This window comes from Simochromis diagramma, unplaced genomic scaffold (assembly GCF_900408965.1).
Source record: "Simochromis diagramma unplaced genomic scaffold, fSimDia1.1 OVJJ01000228.1, whole genome shotgun sequence".
In the NCBI taxonomy this organism is placed as follows: Eukaryota; Metazoa; Chordata; class Actinopteri; order Cichliformes; family Cichlidae; genus Simochromis; species Simochromis diagramma.
The window spans coordinates 75158-93165 of record NW_024386873.1 but is presented as its reverse complement, the minus strand read 5'-3'; the positions used below and the strand labels follow the sequence as shown (position 1 = coordinate 93165).

General features: G+C 46.5%; 1 protein-coding gene across 1 annotated transcript; it reads right to left on the bottom strand.

Moving 5' to 3' along the window:
• Positions 1-2014: 2014 nt before the first annotated feature.
• On the bottom strand, positions 2015-11682 carry LOC120733493 (properdin-like). Its single transcript, XM_040031740.1, has 11 exons — positions 11550-11682; positions 6048-6186; positions 5791-5960; positions 5505-5672; positions 5105-5314; positions 4853-5020; positions 4260-4451; positions 3945-4118; positions 3672-3866; positions 3320-3431; positions 2015-2422 (listed from the first exon to the last, which is right to left on the bottom strand). The coding sequence occupies exons 1-11, from the start codon at positions 11608-11610 to the stop codon at positions 2293-2295; spliced, it is 1719 nt and encodes a 572-aa protein (XP_039887674.1). The 5' UTR covers positions 11611-11682; the 3' UTR covers positions 2015-2292.
• Positions 11683-18008: the final 6326 nt, after the last annotated feature.

The window sequence follows — 18008 nt, the reverse complement described above, 5'->3', positions numbered from 1 at the left end:
CAGCACAGCGAGTGTTTCCTTCATGCATCTGGCCTGTAACACGTCGGTGTGTGAGGCGGCGCGCTCAGTACGGCGGCCGGGATCCTGGAGGCGACCACCGCTCCGCCTGTCGGGGCGTCATTACCAAAAAATAAGAAAAGAAGAAGAAACAGGACGACGACTGTGACGACTACTGAACTACAGCTTCCCCAAGCTGCACTGGAACAAGCTGGCGTTCAGATGAACTGGACTTGAGTGCATTCAGACACTGGGAAGACTGGAACACTGGAGCTGGGATGTGAGTGCCCTGCGGGCACTTCCATGATGTCAAACGGTGAACGTGGGGGTGAACCTGCACCTGCAGGTGTGCTGACATGTTGTCTGTGGTGTGGGGGGCAGTAATCTGTGCTTGTCACCTGTTAATAAAACAGTGTGGGCGGGACCAAGGCGCTCTCCTTCTTTGATCTGTACACAGGTTCCATGCTTCCAGGAATCGGCCCCTCTGGTGATGGCACCAGAGGGGCCGATGGCGCGATATGGCAGCCTGGCTTCTGTCAGTCTGCTCCAGGGCAGCTGTGGCTGCAGCTGTAGCTGCCTCCACCAGTGTGTGAATGAATAGTGGCATTGTAAAGCGCTTTATAAATCCAATCCATCATTATTATTGTTATTATTATTATTGTTGTTATTAATTCCAAAGGCAATCCTGAAAACCAGAGTCTGCTGTGCAAAAGTCTTGAGCCTCACCTCATGTCTTTCTGTTTGCAAAGAGCCGACTCAGTGATTGTTTAAGTTGACCAATACTTCTTTAGCTTCTGAAGGCTTTCAGTCCAGTCCTTGGCCCTGACTGTTTTCAGACCAATCTTTTTGTTACGCTGAACTCTGACCTTTGAACCTTTCAAGCATCATGAGGCTCCGAGGAGGTCCAACAGTGAGTCTGCAGCCGTCTGTGACGCATGGTGGAGGCGCGGTCATGGTTTCAGCTGCACGTCAGTGCTGTTCTTTGATAAACTGATGAGCTATGAGAAAGCGGAGTTGAGACTGTGCTCACACCAGCTCGTTCGTGTGATTCAAACTGTTCCTCACTGATATTCTGTATTTCATGAACACGGTTCACAAAATCACTGCAAAATATGAAAAAGTGAGGGAGGCTCAAGACTTTTGCACAGTAAAAAGTCTGTGCAAGTGACAGAAGTAAAAGTACATGTGTGTGTTCGGTGTTTTATTAATTCATAACAGCCCCTCGAGGTGCTTTATATAGAACTGAGAGATGATACAGTGTTAGGAGACCGAGCGGTCGGATGATTGCAGCACTCAGTGAAAGTAGGAAGGAAAAACTTCCTTTTAACAGAAACGGGCTCAGAGAGGGAGGATGAGAGAAAACACAAGCTCTGGCAGAGAGCTGATGGATTTATAAAAGCATTTTTTTTAAAGGACCTTCGTCCGGCCCTGAAAACGCTCCTCCTGCACAAAGAAGTCCGAGATTACAGCGAGAACTTCCAGCTGTGTTTCAGCTCCAGGCTGACGGCGCTGCTTCGCACAGATCTGAGAAGCAGAGCAGCTTCACCAACAGCTGCTGTTCATTCGACTCTTCCTCTGAACCAGCTTCAGTGTTTGCTTCCTCCCCCCAGGTCTTACCTATTATTACCTTGATGCAAACAAAGTGAATTGATGTGCTGATGCATGCTCAGGCATCCAGGTAAGGAAATCCCAAAATGATCAGAGGTGATGACAATTTGGATATTGATCATAAACGGACCTCCCAGCTTCATTCAGTGGGCGGGTTTCAGTCACTACTGCTTATAAGGTTGGAAACCTGCAGTCAGCTGAGACTGAAGGAGTCACCAGATGAACAGAATCAACAGTTTGAGTAAATTAATCTGTGTTGCCATCAGTGATTGTGCAGTTATTGGTGTTTTCGAGTCTGCTGTGGTGAAAGTGCCCTTCTCTGTTGTCGTGGTTACAGTATCAATGAGCTGGATCCATTTGCAGCTCATCAGAGGATTCGATCCTCCGTCATGACTCAAAATGACCAAAATAGACTTGAAATCATTTAATGAACCAAAACTTTCAGCACAGGTAGAACGAGCCAACATTTCACAACAAAAGTTAGATTTGTGTGGCTGGATGTGTGCGTCTTTGCTCCCATCAGCCACCTGGGCCCCAGGCTGGAAACCATTACAATAACTCATCATTACAAACACGCCGCTGAAGTTTTGACTTCACAGGTCAAATGTAATCTACGATATCATTCTAATAACAGCAGCACAAGCTCCGCCTGCAGTCAGACGTCTGGACTGTTGGTAATGTACGAGGTTAGGCACAGGCGGGGATGTTGATGCAGGACTCTCTCTGGTCCTGCTGCTCGCCGTCGGGCAACGGGCCGCAGTTGACTTTTGGTGTCCCATAAAATGAAGCTTTCTCCGACGAACGAGGAGGGAAAAGGCTGCAAACACACAAACACACGTTGTAGTATTCGCAGAACGGCGTCTGCAGTTTGACACTAGTTTCACTTAAAAACCGTCGTACTTGGATTTATTTCACTTTCAAAGCAACTGACGACCTGAACCCGGATAAGCCGGAGAACAGGGCTGCAGGGGTAAACCTGTATTTTATTCACAGTAACGTGCAGAAAACATGTCAAATGTTCGAATCATCCTATTTTTAATGCGCTGCTGCCTGACGGCCTGCAGATCATAGGTTATTCCTCCAGATTAGCGGAGTTTGCAGAAATGTACTGCAGACGAGACATTCAGTTTTTTGCAGAAACTTTTTTCTGGGATATTTTGCTGACATTAATATTTGTCATGAAATTTTAAAATGTCTCCGTTTTGATATTTGGTAAGTTTTGTGTTCTGCCGTGAACATTGTTTGGGTTTGGATCTCATGTTTTTCCTTCACACAGTGAAGTCGAACCGCGGTTGGAATCAAAAGATGACCAAAGTGTGTAAATCTGCTTCTTCTGCCCTCACCTGTTTTTAACAGAGCCGAGTGAACACTGAAGCGGTGAAAGTGAGTTAGTCTGACCAGCTCACGTGTACTTCAACCACAGCCAGCTACCATCCGTGACGCTTTAGCTTTTTGTTATTGCTCTTTTTTTTTAAATCTGCGTTAACAACGGCCTGTGCACAGGTGATATTAGCCCAGGTAGCATCTATTACCTAACATCCAAGATGCCCTGGAGCTCACAGGTGGTTAAACTGTGGCTGCGACTATGAAACAAGGCTTCAGACCTTAAGGTTCTCACTGTGATGTTAAAATCTTAGCTCCCGACTGGATTTTTAACTGTACGACGGATTTGATTTGGTTTGCTGTGTCTTTGTTTTCCAGTCTGTAAACTGACTTGTAGCCGGTGTAATCAGGTTTGCAGATTCTCTTCCTGGACCGGACCGAGTTTTCGCCACAGGGTGGATCACAGAGACTCCACGGTGTCCAGGCCTCCCAGCGGCCGTTCACTGTAACACAAAAATGTGATGAGAAAGCAGCAACCTCCAAAAACTCCTGAGAACGAAGCCGGTGAGCCACCAGGACCTGCAGTTCCTCTACTGGCCAGCAGAGGCTCCAGCAGTGAGGCCACACCGGTCTCCCATGTTACTCTAACAGGTTCTGTTCGCCTTTCCAAACACGAGGTGTAGCTCATTCAGCCTTTCTTTAGAAAGTCAACACAATGTGTTGAAAGTTGAGGACAGACTCACTGTTGCAGCCTTTGATGTGGTAGCACACTCGTCTCTCAGTCAGGTTGTCGCCTTCGCAGATGGACCCGTTATGAGCCCGATGGAGACACTCGCGCACTCGTGAATGGCTGCCGTAAGTCTTCCTACAGCGGATGTCTCGCCCGCCCGGGTACTTACAGTCACTCCACTCGGACCACTCGGACCACACGCCGTCCACTGAAAACACACAAGTTGGACATGAATCAGAAGCTTGTGCCGCAGTCTTTTCCTTTCACCTGCGCTGAGGTACCAAACCTGGACAGTGGAGTCTGGTTGAGCAGATCTTTGTTTGACGTGCTTCTCCCAGACATGGGCTACCACCATGTTGAGGGGAGGGGCTGTCACATCTCCTGGCTGATACCTGAAGTCCCAGCCCGCAGGTAACAGGACAGGAACTGAAGGGCGACCATGACCCCCAACTTCCATTCACTGATGGAGAGATTTTTTTTTTTAAAAAGTTGCGAAAACCAGTTATTGTCTTTGTGTTGACTCCAGGGGGCGCTACTGACTCCTTTTATTTACTGGGGAGTCATAAAGGACTTGTACAGGTAGGGAAACACACAGGTGTACCTGGGCAGAAGGGCAGGTGGTTGCAGCTCTCTGTCTGGTGCCTGTCACCTTGACAATTTTGACCAGGTGGGTTGGATGAAGGGGCGGGGTTAGAACAGGCGCGCTGGCGAGTCCTTCTAATGGCTCTGCCTTGCGGGATGCAGGAACCTGAACACTCGCCCCAACTCGACCAACCAGACCAGAACCCGTCAACTGTTAGAGACGCAGAGATCCCGCTAACACTAACTGTGTCATGTCACCTGACATGCGTACAAACTCCAGGAGAGGCGGCATGCGGAGTAAAACTTTAATAAAATAACTTTAATAAAAAGAAAATATGACCTAATTTTGAATGTTTTCTGTTGTGAGTAAAATGTGTGTTAATGATTTTTGTAAATCCTTCTGTTGTTATTTACATTTTACACAGCGTCAGCTTTTGTGTTTTAAAAGATCGATAAGGAGCATTAAACCACAGCACCACAACATCAGCAAACAGGGATCCTGCTCAGACGTCCAGGAAGCGTGGACGAGACGCAGCAGGGAGACTTTCAGCAGTAACGTCACTGAGTGTGTTGCAGTCCAAGGCTCCAGGTGTTTGTCAGTGTGTGTGTTACCTGGACATGGACTCTCACAAATCTTGCTCCGAGTGCTCGGCCCTTCGCAGACTTTGCCTCCATATCGAGGGGCGGGGCTATCACATTTCCTTTCTGACAGCTGAAGCCCCTCCCCACAGGAGACTGAGCATGGCCTGAATGGAGACCACGCGCCCCAGCTGCCGTCCTCTGCAGAGACAGCCAATAAGAGCTCAGATAATTTGATAATTTTGACCTTTTTTGGATCACATCATGAGTTGGTTCCTCTCTCACCTGCACAGTTGGGAAGCTCGCTACAGTGCTGCACCTGTAACGCATCTCCAGGGCAACTGTTGCCAGGTGGCGATGTATTGTCTGATGGGATGGGGTTAGAGCAGGAGCGATGTCGCACCCTGGAGGGAACGATGACATCGCCATCTGATTTAGCGATGCACGTAGCAGAACAATGAGACCAGCCAAACCAGCTGGACCAACCACCGTGGACTGAAACGCACAGGTGAGACAGAGAGACAGGTGACAGGTGGGAACTAAGTATCGGAAAGACTTTACTGAACCGCTTTAAAAGTAACACACACCACTTACCTGTGACCTTTATCAGAAACACACCTGTCCCCCCAAAACCCAACACAAATAAGCCTGTGAACCCTGAGAGCATGAATGACATCAATGTTACCTGGACAGGTGTTTTCAGCTGCACATCTCTCTGTTTCCTCTGAAGGACCGCTGCAAGCCATGCGACACTGAGGAGGACTGGAGCATTCTCGCTTTCGCTTCCTGACTCCGACGCCTCCACAGGTGACTGAGCATGGAGACCAGCCGAGCCACGAGCTCCACCCCTTATCTACACACACACACACACACACACACACACACACACACACACACACACACACACACACACACAGGTAATTAGCACATTCAAACACAACGTGTACTTTTCTGTGTGTTTCTGTGTGTACCGTCGCAGCAGACGCCATTGCAGGGTTCAGTCTGCAGTTTTTCAGAAAGTGGAGCATTCTCGCACTCTGACTGGTCGATACCGAAACACTTCCTGCTTCTCTGCCTCACTCCCTGCCCACACAGCACGTTGCACAGTGACCATGATGACCAAGAAGACCACTTGAGGAGACTGAAAACACAACAGACACACAACACAGTGTTGGTGGAGGAGCAGTTATCAGCAGTTTTTACTGTGTGTGTGTGTGTGTGTACTCACCCACAGGACTCACACTGTCCGTCTGTTTCCATGTAACCATAGTTTGGGTTCTGACAGCAGTCGTCTTCGTCCACCTCACCGATCTCCTCATTACACTCACCTGTGTTCAGGTCGAAGCGTGCGAAACACCTCACACAGTCTGCAGAATCACACACACACAAGGGTGACAGGAAAGATGAACGACGGACACACCTTTGAGTTCTTAGCCATCTTTATGAGACCATTTTTGCCTCATGCTCCATTATTATTGTGTAGAAAATATATATTTGAAATATTTTAAAATCAACCACGAATCAGAGAAAACAGGAGAAACTTTGTGTCCATTCAGAACACATAACAGTCCAACACTAGCATTACGTCTTATAAGAGTCACTCAGACTCAGTTATATTTGGATCTTGCGGACTGGGGCCTCTGCTAGACGTTCCCAGCACACCCTCACTACGCGTTTAGGTGCACCAGGTCTGTCCAGCGTCCTCCCCCGCCACCTGATCCAACTCACCACCAGGTGGTGATCAGTTGACAGCTCAGCCCCTCTCTTTACCCGAGTGTCCAGAACATATGGTCGCAGGTCTGCTGATACGATTACAAAATCGATCATCGACCTACGGCCTAGAGCGTCCTGGTGCCACATGCACTCATGGACACTCTTATGTTCGAACAGGGTGTTCATTATGGCCAAACTGTGATTTGCACAAAAGTCCAATAACAAAACACCGCTCGGGTTCAGATCAGGGAGGCCGTTCCTCCCAATCACGCCCCTCCAGGTCTCGCTGTCGTTACCCACGTGAGCATTGAAGTCTCCCAGCAGGACAACAGAGTCTCCAGGTGGAGCACCTTCCAGCACCCCCACCCCCAGGGACTCTAAGAAGGCTGGGTACTCTGAACTGCCACCCGGCGCATAAGCGCAGATGACAGTCAGGACCCGTTCCCCGACCCTAAGGCGCAGGGAACAAACCCTCTCATCCACCGGGAAGAACCCCAACGTACCGGCAGCAAGCCGAGGGGATATTAGAATACCCACCCCAGCCCGCCGCCTCTCACCAGGGGCAACTCCAGACTGACACAGAGTCCAGCCCCTCTCCAGGAGACTGGTTCCAGAGCCCAAGCCATGCATAGAGGTGAGCCTGACTATATCTAGCCGGTACCTCTCAACCTCACGCACTAACTCAGGCTCCTTCCCCACCAGAGAGGTGACATTCCATGTCCCTATTGCCAGTCTTGGCAGCCGGGGGTCAGTCCGCCAGGGCCTCCGCTCCTGGCCGCCACCTGGCACACAATGCACCCGACCCCTATGGTGCCTCCTGCGGGTGGTGGGCCTGCGGGAGGATGGGCGCATGTCTCCTCTTCGGGCTGTGCCCGGCCGGGCCCCATGGACTAAGGCCCGGCCACCAGACGCTCGCCCTCGGGCACCCTCCCCGGGCCTGGCTCCAGGGCGGGGCCCCGGTAACCCTATCCCGGGCAGGGTAAACTGTTCCCTCGATGGTATTTTCATAAGGGTCTTCTGAATCGCTCTTTGTCTGGTCCCTCACCCAGGACCAATTTGCCATGGGAGACCCTACCACGGGGCAAAAGCCCCCAGACAACATAGCCCCTGGAATCCCAGGGACACACAAACCCCTCCACGACGATACGGTAGCGATTCCTCTCCATGAATCGCTACCTTTGTAGCTGCCCTTTGTCACCGGTTCTGTTCATAATTTTTATGGACAGGATTTCTAGGCGCAGCCAAGTCGCGGAGGGCTTTCGCTTTGGTGGCCTCAGAATCTCATCTCTGCTTTTTGCGGATGATGTGGTTCTGTTGGCTTCATCGGGTGAAGGCCTCCAGCTCGCACTGGAACGGTTCGCAGCCGAGTGTGAAGCAGCGGGAATGAGGATCAGCACCTCCAAATCTGAGGCCATGGTTCTCAGCCGGAAAAGGGTGGAGTGCCCACTCTGGGTCGGGGATGAGTTCCTGCCCCAAGTGGAGGAGTTCAAGTATCTCGGGGTCTTGTTCGCGAGTGATGGGAGAAGGGAGCCGGAGATCGACAGACGGATTGGGGCTGCAGCTGCAGTAATGCGGACGCTGCACCGGTCCGTCGTGGTGAAGAGGGAGCTGAGTGTAAGAGCGAAGCTCTCAATTTACCGGTCGATCTACGTCCCTACCCTCACCTATGGCCACGAGCTGTAGGTAGTGACCGAAAGAACAAGATCGCGGATACAAGCGGCAGAAATGAGCTTCCTCCGAAGGCTGGCTGGCCTCTCCCTTAGAGATAGGGTGAGAAGTTCGGCCATCTGGGAGGGGCTCAGAGTAGAGCCGCTGCTGCTCCACATCGAAAGGAGCCAGCTGAGGTGGTTCGGGCATCTGACAAGGATGCCTCCTGGGCGCCTCCTGGGTGAGGTGTTCCGGGCATGTCCCACCGGGAGGAGGCCCCGGGGCAGACCCAGGACACACTGGAGAGATTATATCTCTCGGCTGGCCTGGGAACGCCTTGGTGTTCCCCTGATAAGCTGGAGGAGGTGGCTGGGGAGAGGGAGGTCTGGGCCTCTTTGCTTAGGCTGCTGCCCCGCGACCCGGCCTCGGATAAAGCGGATGAAGATGGATGGATGGATGGTCTTTATGGTTTACGGGGACATTTTGTCCTCAAACCTTCAACAAAGGGTTTTGTGATTTATTCAGATCACATTTTTGGCTTCATTTTGGAATCAAGGTTAAGGGAGATTGAAAGCAATGCAAGCAGTGCTTGTGATCACACCCTGCCAAAGTGAACGTGACCTCAGGCCCTTAAAGCTTCTCTCACTGCCTGTTTGCAGCCATCCTTTAGCTTACTGCCCTCTTGTGGCGTCAGTTGGAAACAGGCACGACTTTGCTTGACTGGTTGATGATTTCACTGGCGTGCTGGTGTAAACGGTGTCTGCAGCTGGTCAAGCTGAGCAGCTTTTTCTGATCTTTTAAACATACGTGATTAACTTCTGCTCTGCTTTCACTGCTCTGAGATCAGTTATAATCTGATTAATTAACTGATCTGTTATTGTATATTTCTCACATGTTTGTACGGGATACTGTATTTGTTTTAAATGTTATATACTTATGTGGTACATGCTCTCATGGAAATGAGACTTTTACCTGGATAAATAAAGGACTAATAATAATAACAAAAAAAAAACAATCCAGCATCAGTGTTTATCATCAGATACATTTTCTCCTAATAACCAACCTGTGATGTAGAAGAGTGCAATGTTAGACAACATTAGTAAGGAAAGCCTGGGAGACTGCTGCACATGCTGCTGTGCACACGTGCAGGCAGCATCTCCGCTCGAGCCGTCTGCTTCATTTCATGCTTTATTTGATTAATCAGTCTTTGTTTGTCTTTGTGTGTGTGTGTTTGGGGGGGGGATGTCGACATAGGGGAAAGTTTGTTTTTGCTTCTAGTGAAAGTTGCACAATTTTCAGGCTCACTTCCAAAAACAGAAGCAAACGAAGCACAAAGACGGTTTAATGTTCGTCTCACAGTCAGAGTCATTGATGTCCGTCTAACTGCTAACCTGGAGGATTGTTGCTGAATGAAAATCTGACAAAGTGACAATTAAAACACAGTGTGTGTGTGTGCGTGTGTGTGTGTTTGTTCAGGTTGATTATTTACAGATTTAGATCTGATCTCCTGAACCAACAACTCTACACTTTGAGTGTTTTCCACAGAAAACACCCGAACCTGTCACGCTACAAGCCGCTGTGGTCCTTTTGTGAAGTACTTCCACTTAAAGTACTTTTACTCTGTAGTGGAGTAAAAGTACTTCACTACAGAGTAAAGTCCTGCACTTAAAAACTTGATTCAGTAGAAGTGTGAAGCAGTAAGAGCAGTCACTGAGCACTGAAGGCCGTTTTTGGTGAAAGTTGAATGTTTTTTCTGTTTATTTCACTTAAAACCATCTCAGGCCTGTTCTGTTTTCAGCAGATCCAAGAAGCCCTCTCGACAGCTTCCAGACCCAGGAAAACGTCCTGTGGCCAGGCTGGAACAAACGTCACACGTGTGTTGTAGTACAACACTGAAATACTTCACACCAACTTTTACCATGACTCTGCTGTGAATGAACACGGGCTTCACGGTCGTGATTGTTTCAAGTTTTTATGATAAAATAAAAATGTGGGATTAAAGGTATAAAACACAATGTTAAGAACATGATTCTGTTATTACGGCTTTCAGGTTTTTAGTCCCGCAGCTTCACTACGAGCACCTCACAGCGTTGTGCGATTCACGTGCTGCTCACTTTAATGTCTTTACTCGTCATTCATGTCTGTTTGCAGCACAAATCTTTGTGAGGGGGCAGAGTTCAGGTCTGACAGTTTCATTTTTTTCTACCTTCTGTGGAGGAGCTGCGTCCACAGTGTGTGTGTGTGTGTGTGTGTGGGGGGGGGGGGGGTTACGCTGCACTGGCTGACACGTAACGAAGGCGTAAGCAACAGTCGCGTTAACACAGAAGGGACGATACTGATCTATGATATCGTTACTGTCTGTATTAACCACGTTCACACAGACTATAACAAAGTGGAACTCATGATGTGCCACAGTACGTGAGTGCATGTAGCTCGTCCATCATCTGCTTTGGTACCACAGGATTGGGAGTCTATCCAGTTTATCCAGTTCCCAGGTAGACGCCTAAATCCGAATCATCACTTAACCTGCAGGTGTTTGGAGGACCCGTGCACATGAACCCAGGACCCCGTTACTGTGAGGTGATGGTGCAGGTTAAGAGTCTTGGTGTCATCCTTGACAGCCCTCTGTCCTTCACAGCGCAGATAAATAATATCACTAATATTAACCGCCTTAGTCCCTCACTCACCTCAAACAGTACCGCCATGCTCGTCACATCTCGTTTAGATTACTGTAATTCTCTTCTCTGTGCTCTGCCTCATAAATCCCTCCATAAACTGCAGTTGGTTCAAAACACAGCTGCTCGTATTATTTCCAGAACTAGATCCACTGAACATATAACAGCTGTTCTTAAACAGCTCCACTGGCTTCCAGTTCACCTCCGTGTCAATTTCAAGATCCTGCTTCTCACTTTCAAAGCGCTTCATAACCTCGTTCCTCCATATTTACCTGATCTTCATACATACTCACTCCATCGTACGCTCCGCTCTTCTTCAGCTTCCCTTCTGTCTGCTCCACCTGCTCGCCTGACTACCACGAAACTCAGAGCCCATACTTTGGATGCACCTCCACCAGATCTCCAGACCACCAGCTCTCTCAATAAATTTTAAATCACATCTTAAAACCATCTAGAATTTCATACCCTTCATCGTGATCCCATAGTTGTTTTTATTTTGTTACACTAATGTGAGGAAACCTTGAGGATCTTTAAAGGCGCTTCTAAATAAAATGTATTAATATTATTACCATTATCACCTCCATGTTGTCAAATATGATTCACTGTCAGTTAAAATGATACAAAAGCATCACAGAGTGACGCAGACTCACATCTGCTGAGCAGGTTTAAAGGGAAAGCTCCACGTCTGGACTCACCTGAACGCGGCACAGAGAGCAGCACCAGAACCAGAACCAGCAGACCCCTCAGACCCTCCATCGTCCTTCTTCTGCAGCACAGAAGTGAAACTTAACTCTAACTGTGCCCATGTGACGGCTTCCAGCTCGGGTCCTCCCTCTGACCCTCCTCTGACTGGAACTGCAGGGCGCCGCACGATGAACCGTCACAGCTGCAGGCGGTGACATCAGCGCTGGTTAATGGGTACTCAAGTGTTTCAGGGTCTTCAAGATGTCAGTCAAAAGTCAGTGTAACGTCCTCGCAAAGGACAAAAACGTGTGCGTGTGTGTGAGAGTAAATACAGATTTTCTCTTCACCAACCTAAAAAAGAAACTTGACATGAGGCAACTGCTTATCTGATGACACCACCCACACCACCCACCCCCACCCATATTGGTGTTGGTCACTGAAAACCTAAAACCCTCAACAGACCTTTCAAACCTGTTCAGTGAAGCCAAATTTATGTATAAAAATGTAGATAAAAGTGATCTATAGAATTTTATAGTATATCAAATGTATTTCAAATGTCCCCGACTGCAGCACACAGACACACAAATGTGTGTCTTTGATGTAAACACCAGCCGGGTCAGAGGTCGTGAGGGGAGGACCCACTCCCTGTGTGAAAGCTGTTAACAGAGACAGTGGTTCACACTCAGCCAGAGCAGCGCAGGAGATCTGAGCTGATTTCATCCAACAAACATCTGCAACAAAGAAACTGACATTTGAAATGAGAGCAAGCACCAGAAACATTAGTGGTGCTGATGAAGTACTTTGTTCATCGTCGGTGTTATTGCTCTTTGAAAACAGTCAGATGGGATCATTTAACTTTCTTTTTGTCACTCAGATAAAAGGCTGAATAACTGACGTTAAAATACAGTCGACTTCTACAGTGCTGTGAAACAGTAACTGCAGTTCTTTCATCGTTCCACAGTGAGGCGCTGCAGCCCACACACATAAAGTTACTACATGAAAAAATACATGTTGTGGAAATCATGGGGACCTCGGGTGGTCCTCTTTGGGCTCTCGTCTCTTAGGGGCCTCTAGATGCCTGGGCCCTGGATCTCCTCCATACCTGCTTCTAACCTCGGGGGCGGGGCTCCCCACACCTACTATTACACACTTACGTGGAGAAACCTTTTGAATAGTACCGTGCTCACGCACACCTGTGTGCACCTAAGCATACCGTGTAGTATCAGTCCTGTGTGCTGCTCAGAAACATTCAATATTTATTATTTACTGTTATTGATGCTTATGTTGGTACATATCTTAACCTTAATTACTGGGGAGAGTAATGAATGATGCTCATAGTGAGTAAGAAGTAAACTGAGTGGATTTTTTGGACAGAGATTCACATTTGTGAATGTGGTGGTCAGAGGGCCCGGTGACGCCAGTGTCCATCACCAGTGTGTGAATGTGTGTGTGAATGGGTGGATGACTGGTTGTGTAAAGCGCTATACAGATACAGGCCAGTTACCATTTTAAAATATATAAAAATACACTCCAAAAACAGAGTCCTTGAAATGTACAAAATATTGATTAAAAAAATTATAAAAATGGAGGCAACTTTGCCTGTGGTACAACGTACCAAAAAAAGATCTTATTGCTACTATGGCTCTATAGACTTTTCCTTTTATTTTAACCTATGTGGCCTCACCTTGAGGTTGGCAAATCTGTCTATCACTTGTTGGTGATCAACTCTCTCAAGCAGTTTAACAGTTTCTGCCTGTCACTGCTCCCTGTCTGCGTCCTTACCTGGTTCTTCCTGACCTTGTACTTTCTCCTCACGTTCCCTCTTTCCTCTCTCCCTCTTTGGACTGACAATCATACACAAATAGATTGGATTCAATTAGATAAAAAAAATACTATTAAGATCACTAATAAATAAAGTCCTCTCTCAGTGTACTTTCAACCAAAAGGCAAATAACCAAACCACATGTACATCTAATAAAAGATATAAATATTGAAACACTGATCCAACATTATCCTTTATTGACAGATCATTTGATTTTACACTTTTACCTGAATGTGGCTCCGGGGTTTAATATCGGCACATATGACAAAATAAGCAGTTTCTCTCATTCCTTTTCAAACAGGACAGTGGTAACAACAGCAGGCTACAGATAATGTTAAGTTTTAGATTTTAAATAGGCTGTATACATTTCAATGGGAGCGACAGGACAGATTGTAGGGCAGCAAACATCGTGGGGAAACAGGTTTCCCACACTGCAGGTTACCTGGTGTCATGTTTTTCAGCTAAAAAGAAACATGGCCCGACTCCTACCAACTATATAAAGAGTAACGCAAGGTTAAAGGCAGCTAGCGTCCTGTTTTAAGCCAGGCTCTTCCACCTCCGCTCTGCTGCGTCTCAGCCACCATCCTCTGGCAGCAACGGCGCTAGAGCCAGAGCAGGGGAGAGCTGGAGCAAACCATTTTGGGAGGGGGGGTATCTATACTTTTGTTGTTAAAATGTTCCATCTCAATTAAGTACTGTATGCTTTTTGTATTTTTAGTAGTGTGTCCCACAAACAGCAAATATTGTCAAAGTAAGAACTTTTTGGGGGTGCTTTGATTCAAATGGGCTGAAATCGCCCCTGCTCTCTCTCTTTATTCTGACGTTAACTAATTCAAAAGATATTTCAATGTTTATTTATCTAAAACAAAACAAGTTTACACTAAATTTAGGTTTAACAGTAAAAATGTTTTTATGTTTTCCCTAAAGTGTAAATATCTGGTTTAATATGAATATATATGTATCTGTGAATATACTGCTGTGTATTGAAGTTCCTCTTGTTTTGCAGAGAAATATACTGAACAACATCCAAAGCATAATATATAAAATAACATCTACCTGAGTTTCTTCTTTGAAAGAAGCTCCTTATGTCCAGTGTTGTGTTCATCAGTACTTAACTGAAACCGGATTAGAGAGTTTGTTTAGCCGTGGAGGGAAACAACTGAAAATATGAAATAAACACACGTGTGAGCTGAGACTCCCTAAAAAACAGCTGTTGTTTCGCCATTTGTTGATTCACTCCAAGAGCGAGTAACGTAATATGGGTCAAGTGATCAGTTTGATATCAATCTTTTGTGATACACCGTCATATCACAAAAGATCGATACGACAGGACCACCAGTGTGTCTGCAACTGGCCCACCAAAGGGCCGTCATTCTTTGTGGTGTGTGGGCCATGTGTCAGCACATTGTGTGGGCAGATCTGGGCCATACCAATTTTGCTATCTGGGAGTGAGTAGCGGCAGCCAGATGTGCCAGTGTTCACTCAAGCCGGAAGTGGGTGTCTTCAGAGGAGTGTCTTCTCCCTCTCATGCTAACCAGCTGAGATGCCTCATAATGTATCAGAGGACATGAGCTTGCTGGATAATGCTGAAACCATCTGCCATTCTTGCTTTTACACACTTGGAGATCCAGCATAGCTTAGCACAAAGACTGAAAACAGGATATCTGGAGGGAAGCTAAACTGTACAAATCCGCTCAGCCATTTTAAATTGGCTTAGACAAATACCTGCTTAATCTGCTGACCTATGCATATAAGAGGATTTTATAAAATGTCAAACTAAAGAGGGATTCATCTGTGCAGGTTCTCAGTCATCCAGGTCTTGGTAACCTAAGGAACTAGTAAAGAAAAGCGACTGGACATTTCATCCTAGAAGCTTCTTCAGTCCTAAGACCAAATGGTGGAGAGTCCTAGGTATTTAAACTCTAGTGGGACTGTGCTTTAAGAGGGTAGCTGATCCATTATCAGTCACGTGACGCATCACATGAGCCAAGGTGTGAAAAGGGGTCATTATGAGCAGAGGTTTGGGGTGAAACCATCGTGAGACCCTGCTTTTTATCTAAACCTTCATTGAAAAACATTATGCACCTTTCATCAAAACATACAAGACAAAACCAGTACTTTTCCACCTCCTCAGATCAGATCAATGTTTTTAAGAGCAACAACGTTACTAATAATCCTTGGTTCAGTTTACCTCTCGTTTTCTTGATGTGAGTAGTAACTATGCACCAGCATATTCACCTTATTTCATCAAACACTTTTTCCTTAATTGGAGATAAAGTATCTGAATTTCAGGAGTGGGACCACGCCTCAAAACATGCTCCTTTGGGTTACTATTTACTATAACATGCTTTCCCCCCTTTTTTAAAGTGCATTGTGTTCTGCGTATGCAGCTTGTCAGCTTGTCAAATGTACACAGATCTTCAGTTGCTAGCACTGTGACTCTGAAGTGATGTATTGATTGATTGATTGATAATACTTTATTCATCCCGAGGGAAATTGGGTTAAGGTACTTTAGTGTGAACAGCTCATATGAATTTCAAAGCAGCTCTACAGTCCAACACTGGTCTCTCAATCTCCCGTTGGAGAGCCGCGAGCTTCGCCATACTTGCGTTCTGTGATGTTGTCATTTCTTGTGCTCAAGGAGCCGATTCTGAGAACTCACGGCAGTGTGCCTCCCTGAGATGTCATCCAATTTGCGCCCAGAGATGTTATTCCGAGCTAGCCCTTCCGAGATGTATCCAGTCTGCAGTCAGAAATCTCATTCTTTGATTTCCAACAACGTGTAAAAAACTGGTGCCAGAATCGTCCAGAATTCTTTGTAGAACTCTGCAGGAAAGCCGTCTGGACCTGGAGCCTTATTATTGGGCATACTTATCAGGGCTTCCTGGAGTTCACCTGGTGTCAGTGGTGAATCCAGTGCCATTGCTTGAGAGTCTAATAATTTTGGAAGAGTTATGTTGTCCAAAAACTGATCAATTTCCTTTTTAGATGGTTTATTTGTGGTGAATACAACGTTTTATAGAAATCCCTGAAAATGTTGTTTACTTGTATCGGATCATATATTGTGTTCCCAGATGAATCTTGAACAGCACATATAGTTGTTTTTTCTTTCTTTATTTTTAGCTGGTTTGCTAGAAATTGACCGGATTTATTACCATGTTCATAATTTTGTAGGCGTAGTCTTTGTACTAAGAATTTTGTTTTTTTTATCAATTATCTCATTTAATTCTAGTTTTGTTTTGCGTATTTTGTTCAATGTTTCCTGATCTTGGTGGGACGCGTAGGCTTCTTCTAGTGATTTGATGTTTTTTCTAATTCCTGAATATTTTTGTTTTCTTTTTTCTTTTTATGTGATGAGAAAGAAATTATTTTACCTCTCATCACAGCTTTCCCTGCTTCCCATAGAACAGAAGCTGATGTTTCGGGAGTGTCATTATAGTCCAAATATGAAGTCCATTCTTTTTTAAAATATTTAATAAAGTCTTCATCTTTAAGAAGTGATGTATTAAATCTCCAGTTTTTACTTGGCGTAGTATTATTCTTGTGCATTAGTGTTAAAGATACAGGAGCATGATGGCTGACAGCTATAGGATGAATCTCAGTGTCTGAAATGTCACTCAGCAGTGAGCTGCTGACCAGAAAATAATCCAGACGAGAGTAGGAGTGATGAACATGCGAGAAAAAAGTATATTCCTTACTGGTGGGGTGAAGGGAGCGCCATGCATCGCAAAGGCCAAAGTCGCTCATATACTGTTTGATTATATTTGTGGACTGCCAGTTACGCTGAGTTCCTGCTGAACTGTATGCTGTATCCATTTCTTCATTTAGTCCAAGGTTGAGGTCGCCTCCAAGAACAAGTGTGCCATCGAAGTGTTCAGAGCGTGCACTAAAAAAACCGTGAAAGCACTATTTATGACGGCGGACCCGTGTCATCCTTCGCTGGATCATCGAGCCATCAGCGTCAGTTCCCCTGAACCTGAACCTGTGAGTTTGAGACTGTCCCTGACCTGGACTTCTTTCTCTTTTAAATGCTCGTGCACAGCAGCAGTGCTGTTGTGCGTTGCAGAGTTTTCATTTAACTTGGTTTTCTGTGAAACGCTTCCATATTTTTTTAAATGTCCATTTCCGTTTTCTTCTGTCCTTCTGTTTCGTCATGCCCGCACACCAAGGGTTCATTTATCAGCAGTCGAGCGGTTTCACTTTCGTCATGAGCAGAAAGAGGACTCTTTAAAGGCTTCTGTGTGCGCTGTCATTACTGCTGTTTCACTTCTTTATCTCATTGTGCCACTTCCTGTTACACACAGTGGGGTTTGTGTAGCACTTAATTAATTACAAACTTTTACATAGCAGCTAATATCTCTAACCAAGCAACATGGCCTATGCTTCTTTTAGCATTAATGGTTCTTTTAATAAATGTAGCCTGTAGGGAGGTATGGGGTCTTCACACACCCCCGTTCTCTGCTGGCCATTGGGGCGGGGGGGCTCAGAGGAGGTCTTGGCCATCCGATTGGGATCTGGGATGCGGGGGCTCCCTGCTGCTGCGGAGTCGGGGCGGTCTGCTTGCCTCCACCCCGGGGGAAAGGGTAACATCTCCTGGGTCTAGGTGCCGTTTCCCCCTCTGGGGGTGAGGGTACCTGGACCCGGGGTA

Excerpts from the sequence above, each read along its gene's own strand:
- LOC120733493 (XM_040031740.1), bottom strand. The coding sequence starts at position 11,610 with ATGGAGGGTCTGAGGGGTCTGCTGGTTCTGGTTCTGGTGCTGCTCTCT. Across the intron at positions 5,673-5,790 it reads CAATGGCGTCTGCTGCGACG|ATAAGGGGTGGAGCTCGTGG; the intron begins GTACACACAGAA and ends GTGTGTGTGTAG. Across the intron at positions 3,432-3,671 it reads CCACATCAAAGGCTGCAACA|TGAACGGCCGCTGGGAGGCC; the intron begins GTGAGTCTGTCC and ends TTTGTGTTACAG.